This window comes from Megalops cyprinoides, chromosome 1 (assembly GCF_013368585.1).
Source record: "Megalops cyprinoides isolate fMegCyp1 chromosome 1, fMegCyp1.pri, whole genome shotgun sequence".
Taxonomy (NCBI): domain Eukaryota; kingdom Metazoa; phylum Chordata; class Actinopteri; order Elopiformes; family Megalopidae; genus Megalops; species Megalops cyprinoides.
Window position 1 is genome coordinate 980,005 of NC_050583.1, and position 19,002 is coordinate 999,006.

At 51.1% G+C, this 19,002-nt stretch overlaps 1 protein-coding gene across 1 annotated transcript in view; it reads right to left on the minus strand.

Moving 5' to 3' along the window:
• Positions 1–640: 640 nt before the first annotated feature.
• Positions 641–19,002, minus strand: part of LOC118780516 (E3 ubiquitin-protein ligase rnf213-alpha-like) — a 44,214-nt gene continuing 25,852 nt past the window's right edge. Inside the window, exons 32-58 of the mRNA XM_036533058.1 lie at positions 16,735–16,855; positions 15,742–15,842; positions 15,409–15,591; positions 14,817–14,983; positions 14,367–14,469; positions 13,398–13,512; positions 12,938–13,175; positions 12,241–12,437; positions 11,912–12,034; positions 11,635–11,745; positions 10,927–11,169; positions 10,441–10,525; positions 10,299–10,333; positions 10,088–10,188; positions 9,115–9,271; positions 8,854–9,022; positions 7,474–7,568; positions 6,843–7,094; positions 6,373–6,505; positions 5,877–5,957; positions 5,355–5,535; positions 4,718–4,919; positions 3,413–3,490; positions 2,892–3,086; positions 2,350–2,439; positions 1,330–1,508; positions 641–797 (exon numbers count right to left, since the gene is read on the minus strand). Of these exons, the coding sequence (XP_036388951.1) occupies positions 641–797; positions 1,330–1,508; positions 2,350–2,439; positions 2,892–3,086; positions 3,413–3,490; positions 4,718–4,919; positions 5,355–5,535; positions 5,877–5,957; positions 6,373–6,505; positions 6,843–7,094; positions 7,474–7,568; positions 8,854–9,022; positions 9,115–9,271; positions 10,088–10,188; positions 10,299–10,333; positions 10,441–10,525; positions 10,927–11,169; positions 11,635–11,745; positions 11,912–12,034; positions 12,241–12,437; positions 12,938–13,175; positions 13,398–13,512; positions 14,367–14,469; positions 14,817–14,983; positions 15,409–15,591; positions 15,742–15,842; positions 16,735–16,855 (3,892 nt within the window). The remainder of the gene's footprint in view (positions 798–1,329; positions 1,509–2,349; positions 2,440–2,891; positions 3,087–3,412; positions 3,491–4,717; positions 4,920–5,354; positions 5,536–5,876; positions 5,958–6,372; positions 6,506–6,842; positions 7,095–7,473; positions 7,569–8,853; positions 9,023–9,114; positions 9,272–10,087; positions 10,189–10,298; positions 10,334–10,440; positions 10,526–10,926; positions 11,170–11,634; positions 11,746–11,911; positions 12,035–12,240; positions 12,438–12,937; positions 13,176–13,397; positions 13,513–14,366; positions 14,470–14,816; positions 14,984–15,408; positions 15,592–15,741; positions 15,843–16,734; positions 16,856–19,002) is intronic.

Here is a 19,002-nt window from a genome sequence, read left to right on the forward strand (position 1 = left end):
ACCAAGACAAAACAAGCGGTAGAAAACTCTGTGAGGCGGCACAGATCCGGAATGGAGTGACACTCAACATGATGGGACAGAGACTGGTGGACCACAGCGACCCCTAGTGGTTAAACACAGGTGAGGCGCCATCTGTCTGAGAGGTCTGAAAAACAGGCTCTCTCTCGTTCATATCAGACAATCCCTGAGAACGAATCCAAACTCTAACCATAAGACTTTCTGTGACTGTCATGAAATGACTTTAAAGATCATTTCAGAGTTGTCTTTTAAACAAAATCCCTGCTACTCAACAGCGCTCAGCAACAAAGGACAACAGTTTTTAAGCTTTTTTACAGTTTAAAAAAGGATTTTTCTCCCGTGCAGGAACTGCTCTTTAAGGCACTTAAAAAACTGAGGCATGCAGAAATGAAAACTGAAGAACAAATCAAACAACTTTAAAGGCAGCGTTACAAAAAAATATAGCATAACATTAATCAATTTAACAGCACAATAATCTTTATATAAAAGAGGTTTGTATGATGTGTTAAATTGGAGTGCTAGAGAAACAACCATTAATGATTTCCTGCACCGACATTCAGTGTAAACATGAGCCTGAGGGAATAAGTAAGGAACTCTGTAAACCATCGTTGGTGTAGCCACATCATCTCTGCTGTCTCTGCTCCTGCTTGAAGGAGACAGTGAATTTCCAGGTCTCCAGCAGCTGGGAAAGACCGATCTCTTCGGGGAAGAACTCCTCCATGTCGAGGGGGATCTCCTGGCCTTCCCGCTCCATGTAGGAAACCAGCGTTTCCTTCAGACTGCAACAGAAAACAGCATTTTTGGTGTACAAGAGCTGTGTTTTAATATCAGTTTGAGTTTCATTTGTGATATTGTTTGTGCAGCTGTACTTATATTAATTCAATCCAAGAAACAGTGCATCTGATGCATTCTGTAATGGGGTTTTACCGTGGCTTTACAGCAAAATGACAGCAGCCCTTCTTAGGGTTCAAACCCATGACCCTGTGCTTCATTTTCTTACTGGCTATTCTGCACACAAAGTCAAGAAACATTCGTTCCTAACCTGATCTGGCCTCATGTAACCCTGTCACATATTACCACTATCAGCATGCCTAGTCTAGCAGTCATGATGCCCTGTTACTTTACCTCCTGTCAGTTATCCTCACACTGTAACCTTGCCCTCGATACACTTTGACGTTTCCTGTAACCTTAGTATGCTTCCCCTGAACATTTGCACTCAGTCTTGAGTCATATTGTGCTGTAGCCTTAGTCCCAATTAGACCACGTCATCGCCTTGCACTCGAGTAGACCCCTGCTGTCCTGTAACTTTACCCCCAGTCGGGCCTGTAGGTGTCAGGGGCGTGGCCACTCTTCAGGTGCAGCAGCAGGAACTGGTGCATCTCCAGCAGGCAGGTGTCCACACTGGCCCTGCTGAAGAACCCCATCAGCAGTCTGCACTCCTGCTCGCCCAGAGGCCTCCTGTACTGCTCTGAGACCCCCACAAACGGGTCCTGGGGAGACAAGGAAACCCAGAGACGCCCAATCACAGGCCAGCGAGACTTACCACGCCCAATCACAGGCCAGCGAGACTTACCATACCCAATCACAGGCCAGTGAGATTTACCACACCCAATCACAGGCCAGTGAGATTTACCACACCCAATCACAGGCCAGTGAGACTTACCACGCCCAATCACAGGCCAGTGAGACTTACCACGCCCAATCACAGACCTGCAAGACACCTCATCACAAATAGTTTTTAAAATGTAACCCTCTAAGTCTCCCTGTTGATGGATCCTGGGACAGCGGTACAGGACTTTATCGGGATGGTTACACACCCTGTCTGAGATACAGAGCCTTATGAGGGTCCTCACCTGCACCATGCAGCTTGGTGCAGCATTGATTCATTCTGAGCAGCTGCTGATTCCTGTGGGTGGAGCTTGCACGGATCCTACTGCTTGTCTCAGAGTTTTGATAAGACTCTTTCAGTCTTGCCTTCCCCTATTTAGACCTCAGTGCAACTCTGTCTTACCCTCTTTAGACCACGGTGTGACCGTGTCTTACCCTCTTTAGACTGCGGTGGGACCGTGTCTTACCCTCTTTAGACCACAGTGGGACCGTGTCTTACCCTCTTTAGACCGCGGTGTGACCGTGTCTTACCCTCTTTAGACCACAGTGGGACCGTGTCTTACCCTCTTTAGACCTCAGTGCAACTCTGTCTTACCCTCTTTAGACCACGGTGTGACCGTGTCTTACCCTCTTTAGACTGCGGTGGGACCGTGTCTTACCCTCTTTAGACCACAGTGGGACCGTGTCTTACCCTCTTTAGACCACAGTGGGACCGTGTCTTACCCTCTTCAGACGCAGCATGCTCTCTGATTTGAGGGAGGCGAGGAGCTGCCACAGAGCCACACAGTGCTTCAGCCGGCATCTGCTCAGGGCCTGCACAGCACAGAGCACAGAGCACAGAACACAGTCAGAGCACAGAGCACAGAACACAGTTAGAGCACAGAACACAGTCAGAGCACAGAACACAGAACACAGTCAGAGCACAGAACACAGTCAGAGCAGAGAGCACAGAACACAGTCAGAGCACAGAGCAGAGAGCACAGAACACAGTCAGAGCACAGAATACAGTCAGAGCACAGAGCACAGAACACAGTCAGAGCACAGAGCAGAGAACACAGAGCACAGTCAGTAATCGGGTAGCAGAGCAATGAGAAAACAGCTGCATTATTGTCCTTTAACCACCAAAGCGCTGCTTTAGCGTCAGATTATTCATAAACATCTTCCTTCCCTCAAGCTCCTCATCCAATGAGAGAAAAGAAAAGACTCCCTACTGCGACCTAACACAGGAAGTGTGGCCATATTTGGGTGCAGGAGGCGGGGCTGACCGTGAGGATGTGGGGAGCCAGCTGGTCCGCCATCTGCAGGACCTCCTCCAGGTACAGGGACAGCTCCATGTCCCGCCCCCCTGTGGAGGCCAGGAACGCCAGGGTGACATCCACCACACCCAGCGCCTCGCACAGGTCACTGTGAGACTGCAGCTCCCCCATCAGGCCCATCACGGTAAGTGCAGGCAGAGGCTCCTGGGAGAACAGCAGCTCAGGGTCAAAGGTCAAACACAGATCCTAACCCTCATGCCAGTCCCAGGCCTTAATGACTGTGCTGTAAATGCAAGAGTGTGTCCATGTGTGCGTGTGTGTGCGTGTGTGTGTGTGTGCGTGTGTGTGTGTGTGTGTGTGTGTGTGTGCATGTGTGTGTGTGTGTGTGTGTCCATCTGTGTGTGTGTGTGTTTGTGCATGTGTGTCCATGTGTGTGTGTGTGTGTGAGTGTGTGAGTGAGTATGTGCAAAGAGCAGTGTGTTCTGCCTTCATGATAATATGCAGATGGGGCAAGGAAATCCACTCCAAACCTGCCCGATCTTCCCTTTCACGTCCCTGAAAATGGCCTCATAGTTTCGATCTTGTCTGCTGACCAGAGTAGGAATTCCCTGAAACGAAACAGTGCCATTAAAAACCTGAAAGAGCTGAATGTCAGCAGCAGTGTAAGCCTGGTCCAGGAGTGTTTCAGTCAGTAGTGTGTGAGTGTGAGTGTGTGTGTGTGTGTGTGTGTGTGTGTGTGTGTGTGTGTGTGTGTGTGTGTGTGTGAGTGAGTGTGTGAGCGTGTGTGTGTGTGTGTGTGTGTGTGTGTGTGTGTGTGTGTGTGTGTGTGTGTCCATGTGTGTGTGTGTGTCCATGTGTGTGTGTGTGTGTGTGTGTGTGTGTGAGTGAGTGTGTGAGCGTGTGTGCGTGTGTGTGTGTGTGTGTGTGTGTGTGTGTGTGTGTGTGTGTGTGTGTGAGTGAGTGTGTGTGTGTGTGTGAGTGAGTGTGTGAGCGTGTGTGTGTGTGTGTGTGTGTGTGAGTGAGTGTGCGAGCGTGTGAGCATGTGTGTGTGTGTGTGTCTTTCAGTAATAAGAGTGTGTGAGGCCTCTTTGTTTAATGGTATGTGCATGTTGTTTAGGAGTTTATTGTGTGTTTTTAGTGGTTAGCCTGTGTTGTTTAGCAGTTAGTGTGTGCAGCTGAGCGGTAACTGTGTGTTGGTTAGCGATAAGCATGTGTTGGTTAGCATTAAGTGTCAGGGCTCCGCCCCCTTAAGCCGCGGTGTTTTTGTTTTTCCCCGTACCTGTGCTTTTGTTTCCCTTGTGTTCCAGCCCCGCCCCGCTCCCTGCCTGGTCTACGCCCACCTGATCTCCTCATTACCTGCACCTGCCTGCCTGCTCACCTGCATCCCATTGCCTCGTCACCCCAGCCCTATATCTTCCCTGTGTGTCTCTGTCTTGTTGCTAGTTTGTTTCAGTGATTTTTCCTGTCTCGTCCCCGCATTAGTTCCCGTGATTTGTTTGCTGTCGCCGTTCCTGCCCGATTCCTGACTTCATTTCTGCCTGCCGATTCGGATCTGTTTGACGCCATTCGCCTGCCTGGTTCCTGACTCTGCCCGCCCCGACTACCGATTCTGGATCTGCCCCCGGACTGCTTCCCCCTGTTTTCGAACCCTGCCTGTCCCTGTACCACGAACTGCCTATCGATTCCGATTAAATGCTAGGATCCGTATACCCTGTGGTCCACGTTTGTGTCCCGATCTCCGATCATTAAGCATTAAGTGTGTGTTGGTTAGCATTAAGTGTGTGTTGGTTAGCGGCAAGCACGTGTCAGGCCTGCCCCGCATCTTCCCCACTCACGGTTAGGCTGATGAGGGGTTTGCCCTGCAGGAAGCGGGTCAGAACCAGCTGCTGGATTTTGGGGAGGTCGTACTCAGAGACCGTCTCCTGCCCACGCTCCAGGCTGTACTGGCAGTTGGACAGAATCAGAGAGAGGAGGTCCCGATCCACTTCGTACCGGATCACATGCAGAGGAGTGAGGTCTGCTGGGCTCACAGTGTAGCTACAGGAGGAAAACCAGAAGTGAGACCAGCTCCTCTCTCTCTCATTTCACTCTCTCTATCTCTCTCCCCTTGTCTCTTCTTTATTTCACTCTTTCTTTCTCTGTATTTCCCTCTCCCATCTCCCTTTTACCTCTCTTTTTCCCTTTCTCCATCTGTCTCTCTAAACTTTAAATGTAGATATTAACAGAATCTTATCCCCTACAACAGAATTGAACTGCATGTAATTACACTGCATTAAGCTGAACTGCATGTAATTACACCACATGTAATTACACTGCATTAAGCTGAACTGCATGTAATTACACTGCATTAAGCTGAACTGCATGTAATTACACTGCATTAAACTGAACTGAATGTAATTACACTGCATTAAGCTGAACTGCATGTAATTACACTGCATTAAGCTGAACCCGATTAAGCTGAACTGAACTCGCCTGGTCTCCTCTCCCGTGTGCCGCTCCGCTACTCTGACCATCTGGTTATGCAGGGCGATCAGGTAGCTGACCAACGCTGTGGAGCACAGACCCAAACCCTGGCGCCGTGGCAACAGCACCTGGAGATCACTGCTGAGGTCCAAATCGTCCTGGCAGAACTGTGCTGGGATCTTTATCTCTCCTGCAGGTCAAAACATCCATACACACACACACACACACACACACACACACACACACACACGAGTACACAACATAAGAAAGAAGTAGACCGGCCAGTGCCTGCTAACCTGCTACCCTGCTAGGGATATTTTTACTGGTCCTTCCAAACCATGTGAAATTAACAATGTCAGATACCAGAGGGTGTGTGATAGGATTTATCTTTTTCTGGGTAGAGCTGGACGATGCTAAGGCTTGAGCTATACCTGCCTGGGTCTGTGAAACTGACAAAAATGAATGATTATATTATTATATTATAAGGCAGGATTTTACAGTCGACAGACAGGAAGGGATGGCTGATTTTACCATTGGTGGCCAGCGACACCCTGAGCTGGTTCCACGTGTTCAGGAAAGTTCTGACCCGTTTCTGCCAGGACCGCCTTGAGGCTGTTTGGAGACACACAGAAAGAGGTTCAACTAAGGATTTTAACAATTTGATAACAATTTTCATCTCTGTTTATAAAATGGATTTCCTACATTCATGGTGAACTTGGCTGGTTTGGGATTTGTCCATCACAGTAGTTTATGTTAAATAGATCCGGACATCCGTAATGTCAGCGTACAGTGGAAGTCCCACAGTGCACCACAGCAGAGTGTACACTGGACGACAGATGCATTGTGGGTAGATGGCACAGCTCAGTATACCCTGAATATGTATGCCATGCTCAGTACTTAGAAGGACTTGCTAAATAGACAAAATATAGACGTTATACTGCCCCCGTACTACTACAGGCCAAACACAAGCACAGATTCACAGTGTGGGTGAGTTTATGAATCCGGTTCAAAGCAGGCTTCCTCTCACCTTCTGCCTGGTTCTGGATGAACTGCTCGAGGGTGCAGCATGTGAAGTCTAGCCGGTTCTGGAACCTCTTCACCAGATCCCTCTGCAGAGCCAGAATATCCGGCAGAAACTTCACCAGCCGCAGCTCTGCCTCCTGAGCACATGACCACACCATCAGAACCAATCACACTGTCAGTATCAATCACATGACCCAGAGTTCCCTAAATAAGAACTGTCATCACTATATTTAAGCAGCCAAACACAGTAGCAGTACCAATCACATGACCACAGAGCAGCATTACATTACATTATTGGCATCTTATCCAGACCAAGTTACCTCAGTTACTGAGGCAATTTTGGGTTAAGTACCTTGCCCAAGGATACAGCAGCAGTGCCCCAGCAGGGAATCCAATCGGCAACCTTTCGGTTACAAGTCCTGCTCCTTAACCACTATGCTACAGCAGCGAACCGTCCCCTCTGCTAGGGTTTACCTTCTGCAGGAAGCCCCAGAGCAGCGGAAAGGCATCGCGGCCGTTGTTCTGCTCCACGATGTGGGCGAGCCTGGCCAGGGTCACCCTCTCCCTGCAGCTCCACACCGCCCCCCAGTGGATGAGATTGTTCCCGCGCAGAGAGGCCAAGAGGAGCTGGGGGTCCCCGAACACCATCCTCACAACAGGGTCAGAGGACACACGCGAATCACTCCTGATGGAGGCGTTCACCTGAGCCAGCTGCTGCTCCAGGTGCTGGAGGAGGGAGAGAGAAAGAGAGGGGGAAGGAGAGAAAATAAAAGAGAGAAAAGAGAAATGTACCAAATGTTTACTCTGTTAAGAAAGAGAAGAATCCTCCAAATGAAGAGATGATGCAGTGTCCTCCGGCTGCTCCAGGAAACGCCACTAAAAGCGTCCAAACCCTCACAAACCCTGTGTGTGAGGTGAGCTGTCAGCTCACTGAATTACTTTCTGGCACTTTTTTGCGTTACTCTTTCCAAACAGCAGCTGATTTTCCAAAGTCCCAGCCCAACAGGCGCTCTAAGTCTTACGGCAGGGTCATCAGTGCGAGAGTGACTGTACCTTTATATATCAGCTGTACGTATATCTGACTCAGCACACTCATAACTCTCACCTTCAGCTGGGGAGAGAGGATGTTGGTGGCAATGGCCATCTCCCAGCTGCTTCTGGATTCTTTAGTGGAAAGGAGATCGTCACGTGGAGCAGGACCTGGAAGGAGAGGAGAGATGATGATGTTGTATCAGCAACAGCAACAGCAACCTGCTTTCTGGTCTGGAGGACTCACTTTCAAATACTGACCAAGCCCCGCCCTGATCACCAAGCTTCAGAGAGGACAAAGCCAGATGGCTAACACAGTAAGAGGAGTGTGCTGAAAGTGTCCACGACACGCTGTACGACTGTGTAGCTGCAGAGAAGTTGGATTTGGGGATGAGGTACTGTGAAATCGGTGAGACATAGCAGGTCACCACCTCAGGATATGCCTTCTCTTGCTTTGGCCTCTCTTCGAGTTCTCTTTGCATAATTTTACTGGCTTTGAATTCCCTTCCTCAGAAGTTATGAGACATTAGTGTAAAAACAGGACAGACAAAAGCATCTGACAGGGCGCAGTCAAGGTGGGTGTGTCTGTGAGCAGTGATTGGATGTTCACCCTGGCAGGGCGGAGTCAGGGTGGGTGTGTCCTTGAGCAGTGATTGGATGTTCCCCCACCGGCAGGGCAGAGTCAGGGTGGGTGTGTTCGTGAGCAGTGATTGGATGTTCCCCTGCTGGCAGGGCGGAGTCAGGGTGGGTGTGTCTGTGAGCAGTGATTGGATGTTCCCCCGCCGGCAGGGCAGAGTCAGGGTGGGTGTGTTCGTGAGCAGTGATTGGATGTTCCCCTGCTGGCAGGGCGGAGTCAGGGTGGGTGTGTCTGTGAGCAGTGATTGGATGTTCCCCTGCCGGCAGGGCGGAGTCAGGGTGGGTGTGTCTGTGAGCAGTGATTGGATGTTCCCCTGCCGGCAGGGCGGAGTCAGGGTGGGTGTGTCTGTGAGCAGTGATTGGATGTTCTCCCGCCGGCAGGGTTAGAGTCAGGGTGGGTGCGTTCGTGAGCAGTGATTGGATGTTCCCCTGCCGGCAGGGCGGAGTCAGGGTGGGTGTGTCTGTGAGCAGTGATTGGATGTTCTCCCGCCGGCAGGGCAGAGTCAGAGTGGGTGTGTTCGTGAGCAGTGATTGGATGTTCCCCTGCCGGCAGGGCGGAGTCAGGGTGGGTGTGTCTGTGAGCAGTGATTGGATGTTCTCCCGCCGGCAGGGCAGAGTCAGGGTGGGTGTGTCTGTGAGCAGTGATTGGATGTTCACCCTGGCAGGGCAGAGTCAGGGTGGGTGAGGGCCTATAGCAGAGCGGTGGGCCCATGGTGGCAGTGGGTGCAGAGTGACTATTTTATTCTCTAATCCCTGAATCATCGTTCAGCATGTCAGCGCCCTGGGATTGGCTGGCGTTAGAGGAGGGCATTACCCTGGCCGGGTGGGCGTGGCTCCAGCAGACTCCTGACCACCAGGTGTGCGACACTGACTGTGTCGTCTGTGGCCTTCCCCAGGGCCCCGCCCAGCTGCTGCACGTCCCGCTGCAGGTGACCCATGAGGAACACACCTGGGTCCGGGACCGGAGGGCGAACGATCCCGCCCACAGACTGCGGGGAGAGCAGGGACAGTCAGCCACGCCCACCTGCAGGCTAACAGAGGTCATTATTCATAACTGAGGCCAGGGGGTCAGAGGTCATACCTGGGGGTCACCTGAGGCCCCCTGCAGCATGGCCAGATGGGTGAGCAGCCGGATCAGGGTGAAGGGGACGGGGGCCATGCTCCTGGTGTCCAGAGCGACAGGGCTGTCCCTCCTCTGGGGGTCCCCCAAAATGTGACCCCTCTGGGTACGATCACCCCTGTGTCAACGCACCACCATCCATCAATCAGAGTCCACGGCAATGCAACCACACAGCCCTGTGGCTGTAATGTCTCTAACCACTACTGCTCCACACCACTGCTGCTGGCGCTATCCTGAGATTGCTTTAGCTAACACTGCTGCAGGAGAGCAAATTTAACTTTATGAATTACAAATTACATTATTATATTATTCTAAACTGACACAGGTGTGCATTTCATCACTCAGACCAGAGAAACCTCTCGCTGTTATTGGAATGTTATTTAATTAAACTAAATTAGTTGAATGACACTCAGATCATTTCCACCAAGAGTGTACCAAATATAAAGAGAGGACACCACACAGGAGAGGAGAACACCATCTCCCACGATTCACTCTGAGGAACCCTCCATCTCCCACGATTCACTCTGAGGACCCCTCCATCTCCCACGATTCACTCTGAGGAACCCTCCATCTCCCACGATTCACTCTGAGGAACCCTCCATCTCCCACGGTTCACTCAGAGGACCCCTCCATCTCCCACGATTCACTCTGAGGACCCCTCCATCTCCCACGATTCACTCAGAGGACCCCTCCATCTCCCACGATTCACTCAGAGGACCCCTCCATCTCCCACGATTCACTCTGAGGAACCCTCCATCTCCCACGATTCACTCTGAGGAACCCTCCATCTCCCACGATTCACTCAGAGGAACCCTCCATCTCCCACGATTCACTCAGAGGACCCCTCCATCTCCCACGATTCACTCAGAGGAACCCTCCATCTCCCACGATTCACTCTGAGGACCCCCCGTCCGCAGGGAAGTCTGTGACTCACTGTATCCCGGTCGCAGTGAAGCCTGAAACAGCCACATAGCCACGTCCTCCAACTTCTGCGTTACAGTCCAAGCAGCGACGTGTCTGTACAGGTCGACCGCACTGAGAAAGGACAGGGAGACATTCAAAACCACAAAGCAACCTGCTGTTACAACCCCGGGAAAGCACCGACAGCCGCAGACGAGCGTCCACACCGAGCGACGTGCCCTCACCTCCCCGATGGCGCATGGATGGCCGTTCTGGCAGGCTGCAGAGCGAGAGAAACCAAACCAGTGAGAATCTGACCTTCATCCCAAAGCAGTGAGGCTGCTGAGCAGCTGTGTAGCGTGGTGCGCTGTCCCTGACTGCACTTACTGTACCACTGCAGGCGCTCATGGGGACCCATAATCCTCTGGGCCGCTGCCAGCATGTCCTCGGGCATTGTGGGAATGTAGGATGCCTGTGGGGAGAGAGAGCCACACATCCCGAGTTTACCATCTAAATAGTAAGGATAGTTCATGACTATTTTAATGAAATTAAATGAAATTTAATACAGGATCTGCAAAAACAGGCAGGAATGAAGATATTACCCAGTACTCACAGTACCAACTACAACAGCAACGCGGGGGGGGGGGAGGGGGGTACAGGTATGTATGGGGGAGGTACAGGGGAGTACGCGGGTGTACAGGGGTGTACAGGGATGGGGGCGGTGCAGGGGTTTACGGGGTGTGGGGGGGGTGTGGGAGGGATGGGGGGTACGGGGGTGTTGGGGGGTGCGGGAGGGACGGGGGGTACAGGGACGTACAGGGACGTACAGGGGGATAGGGCGGTATGGGAGGGATGGGGGGTACGGGGGTGTACCTGCATGTTGGCAGGGGACAGGGCCAGCTGTCTGAGGGGGGCCAGCACCCTTTCTTTCCCGCAAAGCAGCACCGCGGTCAGGTGGACGGTCAGCTCGATGAGGGCGTGCTCGGCGCTGGGGCGACCTGCTCGGACACACAGCGGGCCCGGCTCGTTCCTCACCAGGCCCGTGGCAAAGGCGCGAACCTCGGGGCCAACCAGAATCCGGGAGCTCTGAACGAACCCCTCCAGCACCTCACGTAGCTGAAAGAGAAACAGGAGCAGCCATGTGATTCCAGCTGGACCCCTCCACACACTGAGGCAAAAGTGTCCAGTGGGACAGAGATACAGAGACACCCAGGGGCGTTACAGTGTAGCATGGTGGTTAAGGAGCAGGACTCATGACCAAAAGATTGCCAGTTCAATTCCTGCTGGGGCATTGCTGTTGTATCCTTGGGCAAGGTACTTAACCCACAATTGCTTCAGTAAATATCCAGCTGTATAAATGGATGGCATGTAAAAATTGTAACCTATGTAAGTCGCTCCAGAGTGTGTGCTAAATACCGCTAATGTAATGTGTCATTAGTGAGGTAGTCGTATGAACCAATCACAGTGTTTTGCTGCAGAGAGCGAAGACTTGAATGTCCAAATACAAAGGGTGATTGACAGCACAGGTATAACCATCACTCATGGTGTGTTCACTCTCCTCCACAGCAATGTGCTGCGTACCTCAGGCGTGGGGTGCAGCGCAGGGTTAGAGGCTCTGCACAGGGTGGTGACCTCTCTGAAGAGGGCCAGGAGCAGGAACACTGTGTGCTTCTCTGGAGGACCATCACACTTCTACAAAACACGCATAACACGCTAATACACATACGCAACACAAACTGCCACAAATACAGCCCACAAACACACACCCTCACAACCACTTCTGCAAACACAGCATGCAATCACACTACTAAGAAAGACTTTTCAGATTAAGTTGCCGAGGAGGGAATTACACTGCTACCTCACACACTGCATCTACTCCATCCGTTCTGCATTCCACCGTTGCCCTGGCAACAGCATCACGAATGGTCCTGTAGTCCTCCCCACAGACAAGGTACTGATCCATGTGGCCCCCATCTTCACTCTGCCACGAGAAAAAGAACAGCTTTATACATAAACACAACATGTAAATGAATATCAATGAGAAAGAAAAAAAATCATTTTGATTTTATTTTTTAGGTTAATTAAATCAGCATTTCAATATTGAAATAGTAAAGTAAAGTAAAGTGGTAATTTAAGAAGCAGACGTTCCGCCCGTCCCTGTAGAGTGTACAGGTACAGGTGAGTTACCTGCTGACGGATCTCCTTAGGACAGAGCCAGCTGAGGTCCGGCCCCTGCAGCAGGTTCTGGACAAACTCCAGGCCTTGCAGGCCACACAGCCTCCGGATCAGATAGACCCGATACCAGTCACACCCGCTCCTCTCGCACAGATCCATCACACTGCGCAGGAAGGGCGGGGCTTCAGTCTGAGCCTCCACAGGCACCCCTACAGTGAGGCACATGGGAAAAGCAGAGACACCCGCAAAATACAGCTACAATCTGAACACACTGAGATTAAACCACCAAGCAATTCCAGAACATACATGCTATGAAGTTCATTTTTCATGTAGCTATTCCAACTGAGTGTTAGAGATACTTATAAATAAATAAATAATCCTAATTAAAATGTTCTCATTACTCCTGATCTTTTGGGATGATAATTTGCAGTAGATATGATCCATAAAAATCTACATGTTGGAAACTTTATTTTATTTTTCAATGATTCTTCAGAGCTTGCCTTATAAAAATAGTTTCCTTAAAAACCAACCCAGAATCCATTCAGCCGAACCCTAACCCTTACCGTAATCATCCTACCCCTCATCCTTACTCCAGAATTTCTCACCCCGGCTCCTTACTGCAGAATCAGTTCCAACCTAAAATCTGTACTCCTGCTGTGTTATGCCAAATAGGTATCCTGATCCAGGATCAGCTTAGACCTTATCTAACCTGCCGCTGTGCCTGTTAGGCCGCAGGTGTGTTTACCTGCCAGCCTGTCCATGAGCAGGTGCGCAGCCAGGTCCAGGCACAGACGCACCCTGGCGATCTGATGCAGGTGGTTTACGGTCACCGTCTGCGCAGACGCCAGGTCAGAGGTCAGGAGGTAGTGCAGGAAGTCCGCCTCGCCCTGCAGACACACCCGCCTCTCCGCCACTGTGTGGCCCTGCAGCCTCTCAAACATGGAGTCCTGCGCAGACAGACAGAGGTCAGGGGTCATTCTGCCCTCCAGCCAATAACAGCAGAGATAAACGCTACTGCATGCAATAAAACTGTCAGCACATATACACAATGACTTTAAAAAACACACTAAAAATATTAACTTAATATCAGAAGTCTGTGAATAGATCCAGGTCAAATATCAGCATGTGAGACTATTATTAGTTATTGTGACAGGGTTTGAATATCATACCTCCAGGCAGTTGATGTACAGGGCATAAAGGTTTGCTTTATCCTCTTCATCTAGAATGATACTCTGTTCAACCGATGTCAAATGCTGCTGCAGGTAGTCTTTGACTTCATCAAAGCTGGAAAAACCACGTGTTGAACATCACTCAGCGCAAGCCAGAAAAAGCACTTCACACACCAGCAGCCTCCTCAGTCTCCCAGATGGACACCATTAGTATTAATTATTATTCATTTGAAGATATACATGGTACATATTATAACAGCATCAAGCCCAAGAGCATTTAATATCTACAGAACAGCAAGCAACAAAGCCGTGATACAGAATCAATCTAAAACAATGTAAAGATAAGCATGCCACCATTTCCAATGCAAGAACCATAGGAGTAACCACTGGAGCTACCTAAAGTTACATAATACTACCACACACATATAATGCCTAACACTGCATTATAACACTTCATCAGAGTAGCAGTGTGGTTTAGTAGTACGGCACTTCCACAGTTTCCTCAGTAAAAACACAGGTGTACAAATGGACAAAACTGATAAAAGCATCTGCTAAAGGACAATAATGTGATGTAATATAAAGTACATCACATTGCATTCTGGGTAGGAGCTGTTGAGATGTCAGGAGAAAGGCATGGGATATTCCTTAGTTCAGGGGACTCAGGTGTAGCCCGAACAGGTGGGTTTTGGGTCAGTGCTGGGAGATATGAGCTTCCTGAACAGGTGGGTTTTGGCTCAGTGCTGGGAGATATGAGCTTCCTGAACAGGTGGGTTTTGGCTCAGTGCTGGGAGATATGAGCTTCCTGAACAGGTGGGTTTTGGCTCAGTGCTGGGAGATATGAGCTTCCTGAACACGTGGGTTTTCGCTCAATGCTGGTAGATATGAGCTTCCTGAACAGGTGGGTTTTGGGTCAGTGCTGGGAGATATGAGCATCTTGAACAGGTGGGTTTTGGGTCAGTGCTGTCTCACCTGTACTTCAACAGAAGTTTGAGCACCACAGAGCGAACCACAGGGGTTTTGTCCACAGACTCTTGGAAAGGGGAGAGCGCTTTGGTGAAGATCTGCCGATGTGCTGGTGAAGAAGGGAAACAACATCAACAGCTGGGTATTTCACTAAAGAAGCAGGGCCTCGTCAGAGATCTGGCTTATTGGCTTACAGATACACCTTACATCTGGCAGACAGGTCTGAGGTAACCTATATGGCTGATCATTTCTAAACTAGCATCCATCAGCTGACTGGCTGCTGTGCTGCAAGCTGATTGGCTATTGTGCTGCATGCTGATTGGCTGCAGTGCTGCATGCTGATTGGCTGCTGTGCTGCATGCTGATTGGCTGCAGTGCTGCATGCTGATTGGCTGCAGTGCTAAGCAGAGATGTGTAGCGGGTGGGTGGGAGTGTAGGGGTCTGGGCGTGGCTCACCTCGAATGAGAGGGACCGGATCTGCCTCCATCATGAGGAAGGACAGCAGGTGCAGAACCACCTGCTGGGAGGGGGGATGGTTCTCCTCAAAGCACACGCCGGACACCAGGTCGATGAAGAAGGCATTGCAGCGTTTCCTGAACTGGCCGTCCAGACTGACGAGACGTCTGCAAATCCGATAAGGAGAACGGGTGAGAAAATGATGCAACTCTTTCAGACTCCCATGATGCATTGCTACATCAGTTTTGCCATGACTGACTCACTTGGCAGAGAGACTAACAGCATTTACATATATGCATAACCTCTTTAAAGAGATAACCACTTACTGCAGTAACTCAGATTAAGTCCCTCGCTCAGCAGTACAACAACAGTTGAAACCTGCAACATTATGGTTACAAGCCCAGTTCCCTAACCAATACCCCACAGTGCCTGTCACTAAAGAGGGAAAATGCACCTATAGACACACAGCCCAGGGAAGCAGCTGTTTTTTACACATGATCCACACTACAGAAACTGGGGTAAACCACAACCCTCTGCAACCCCCTCTGACCCGGATCCTAACCCTGGCCTCTGTAGTCGAGCTCACGCCTACCGTATGTCCTCAGATGCCCGCAGGGTGAAGTCATCAGGAACAGGTTCCTTACACAGTGGGCAGTACATCTGACCTGGGATCAGCCACTCTTTGATGCAGGCCAGGCAGTAGATGTGTTTGCATGGCAGATCCAGGGGTTCCTGGTGGTCCCCCCTACACACGGGGCACGGTTGCAGCCCAAACCTGAGACACACAGAGAGACAGATGCACACACACAGACACACAGACTCATAAGCACGTCCGAAATATGGGCCTATTTGCACCACAGCACCCCACAAAGCAACAGAGTCATCGCAGCTCCACAAACAGCAGGGTCAGACCAGAGACACTCACCTGAAAATACAGCTGCTTGCCGCAGCTCTGCAGGACTTGAGAACCTCAATGACAGCCACAAAGCCTTCTTCCAGTTTAACATCCGAGCATCTCTCCAGCACCTGCAGTACCACAAAGCAAATACATTATGCATGATATTACACCGCTACACCACACTGCTGCTCCTTACAGCTACACCACACTGCTGCTCCTTACAGCTACACCACACTTCTGCTCCTTACCGCTTCACCACACTGCTGCTCCTTACAGCTACACCACACTGCTGCTCCTTACAGCTACACCACACTGCTGCTCCTTACCGCTACACCACACTGCTGCTCCTTACAGCTACACCACACTGCTGCTCCTTACAGCTACACCACACTGCTGCTCCTTACCGCTTCACCACACTGCTGCTCCTTACAGCTACACCACACTGCTGCTCCTTACCGCTTCACCACACTGCTGCTCCTTACCGCTACACCACACTGCTGCTCCATACCGCTACACCACACTGCTGCTCCTTACAGCTACACCACACTGCTGCTCCTTACAGCTACACCACACTGCTGCTCCTTACCGCTTCACCACACTGCTGCTCCTTACTGCTACACCACACTGCTGCTCCATACCGCTACACCACACTGCTGCTCCTTACCGCTTCACCACACTGCTGCTCCTTACCGCTTCACCACACTGCTGCTCCTTACAGCTACACCACACTGCTGCTCCTTACAGCTACACCACACTGCTGCCACACTAGCAATGTTTGTACATCTTAAATTACATTATATTTGTTTATCACACTTATCTAAAGCCACTTAATCCATTTAGACAGCTGAGGCAGTTTGGGTAAAGAACTCTGCCTAAAGGTATAACAGCATTGCCCCACTGGGGAATCAAACCTCTGTAACGTCTGGGCTACTCCTAACCACTACACTGCACCGCTACTGAGATGCAGTTTCTCCAAAGCACAGATCTCTCACACCGACGCAGAGGAGCAAGCGTGCTCACTTTGCCTAAGCCTCGGACATGGTCCAGCACTGGGGCTTTGAGCTTTGGTTCCACAGACTCAATCTCCAGCAACAGCTGCTCCACAAACAGAGACAGCACAAAGACCCGCTTCCAGCTGCTCCTGCAGACACAGAGAGAAAAGACCACACCAATTATCCACCCAGAAGACACTTTTAAAGCCTTCTGCTTCCACATATAAAACAGTATCATTTGTATTAATATCATAATTACATCATTAGCAGTTCCTCCAGCAGATGCTCATGACTTTCATAACTTACATTTTTTACATTTTATCCATTTACATGGCTGGATATTTACAGAGGCAGGGTACCTTCCGCAAGGGCATATCAGCAGTGCCCCATCCGGGAATGGAACCAGCAACCCTTTGAGTCTGAGCCCTGCTCCTTACCACTGCACCACACTGCTGCCACATGGCTGAATCACTGAAGGATTCCCAGGTTCAGTGTGGGACTGTGCTCCAGGTTCAGTGTGGGACTGTGCTCCAGGTTCAGTGTGGGACTGTGCTCCAGGATTCAGTGTGGGACTGTGCTCCAGGTTCAGTGTGGGACTTTGCTCCAGGTTCAGTGTGGGACTGTGCTCCAGGTTCAGTGTGGGACTGTGCTCCAGGTTCAGTGTGGGACCTTGCTCCAGGTTCAGTGTGGGACTGTGCTCCAGGTTCAGTGTGGGACTTTGCTCCAGGTTCAGTGTGGGACTGTGCTCCAGGTTCAGTGTGGGACTTTGCTCCAGGTTCAGTGTGGGACTGTGCTCCAGGTTCAGTGTGGGACTTTGCTCCAGGTTCAGTGTGGGACTGTGCTCCAGGTTCAGTGTGGGACTGTGCTCCAGGTTCAGTGTGGGACTGTGCTCCAGGTTCAGTGTGGGACTTTGCTCCAGGATTAGTGTGGGACTTTGCTCCAGGTTCAGTGTGGGACTTTGCTCCAGGTTCAGTGTGGGACTGTGCTCCAGGTTCAGTGTGGGACTTTGCTCCAGGTTCAGTGTGGGACTTTGCTCCAGGTTCAGTGTGGGACTTTGCTCCAGGTTCAGTGTGGGACTGTGCTCCAGGTTCAGTGTGGGACTGTGCTCCAGGTTCAGTGTGGGACTGTGCTCCAGGTTCAGTGTGGGACTTTGCTCCAGGTTCAGTGTGGGACTGTGCTCCAGGTTCAGTGTGGGACTGTGCTCCAGGTTCAGTGTGGGACTTTGCTCCAGGTTCAGTGTGGGACTGTGCTCCAGGTTCAGTGTGGGACTTTGCTCCAGGTTCAGTGTGGGACTGTGCTCCAGGTTCAGTGTGGGACTGTGCTCCAGGATTCAGTGTGGGACTGTGCTCCAGGATTCAGTGTGGGACTTTGCTCCAGGTTCAGTGTGGGACTGTGCTCCAGGTTCAGTGTGGGACTTTGCTCCAGGTTCAGTGTGGGACTGTGCTCCAGGTTCAGTGTGGGACTGTGCTCCAGGTTCAGTGTGGGACTGTGCTCCAGGTTCAGTGTGGGACTGTGCTCCAGGTTCAGTGTGGGACTTTGCTCCAGGATTAGTGTGGGACTTTGCTCCAGGTTCAGTGTGGGACTTTGCTCCAGGTTCAGTGTGGGACTGTGCTCCAGGTTCAGTGTGGGACTGTGCTCCAGGTTCAGTGTGGGACTTTGCTCCAGGATTAGTGTGGGACTTTGCTCCAGGTTCAGTGTGGGACTGTGCTCCAGGTTCAGTGTGGGACTTTGCTCCAGGTTCAGTGTGGGACTGTGCTCCAGGTTCAGTGTGGGACTTTGCTCCAGGTTCAGTGTGGGACTGTGCTCCAGGTTCAGTGTGGGACTGTGCTCCAGGTTCAGTGTGGGACTGTGCTCCAGGTTCAGTGTGGGACTTTGCTCCAGGATTAGTGTGGGACTTTGCTCCAGGTTCAGTGTGGGACTTTGCTCCAGGTTCAGTGTGGGACTGTGCTCCAGGTTCAGTGTGGGACTGTGCTCCAGGTTCAGTGTGGGACTGTGCTCCAGGTTCAGTGTGGGACTTTGCTCCAGGTTCAGTGTGGGACTGTGCTCCAGGTTCAGTGTGGGACTTTGCTCCAGGTTCAGTGTGGGACTTTGCTCCAGGTTCAGTGTGGGACTTTGCTCCAGGTTCAGTGTGGGACTGTGCTCCAGGTTCAGTGTGGGACTGTGCTCCAGGTTCAGTGTGGGACTGTGCTCCAGGTTCAGTGTGGGACTTTGCTCCAGGTTCAGTGTGGGACTGTGCTCCAGGTTCAGTGTGGGACTGTGCTCCAGGTTCAGTGTGGGACTTTGCTCCAGGTTCAGT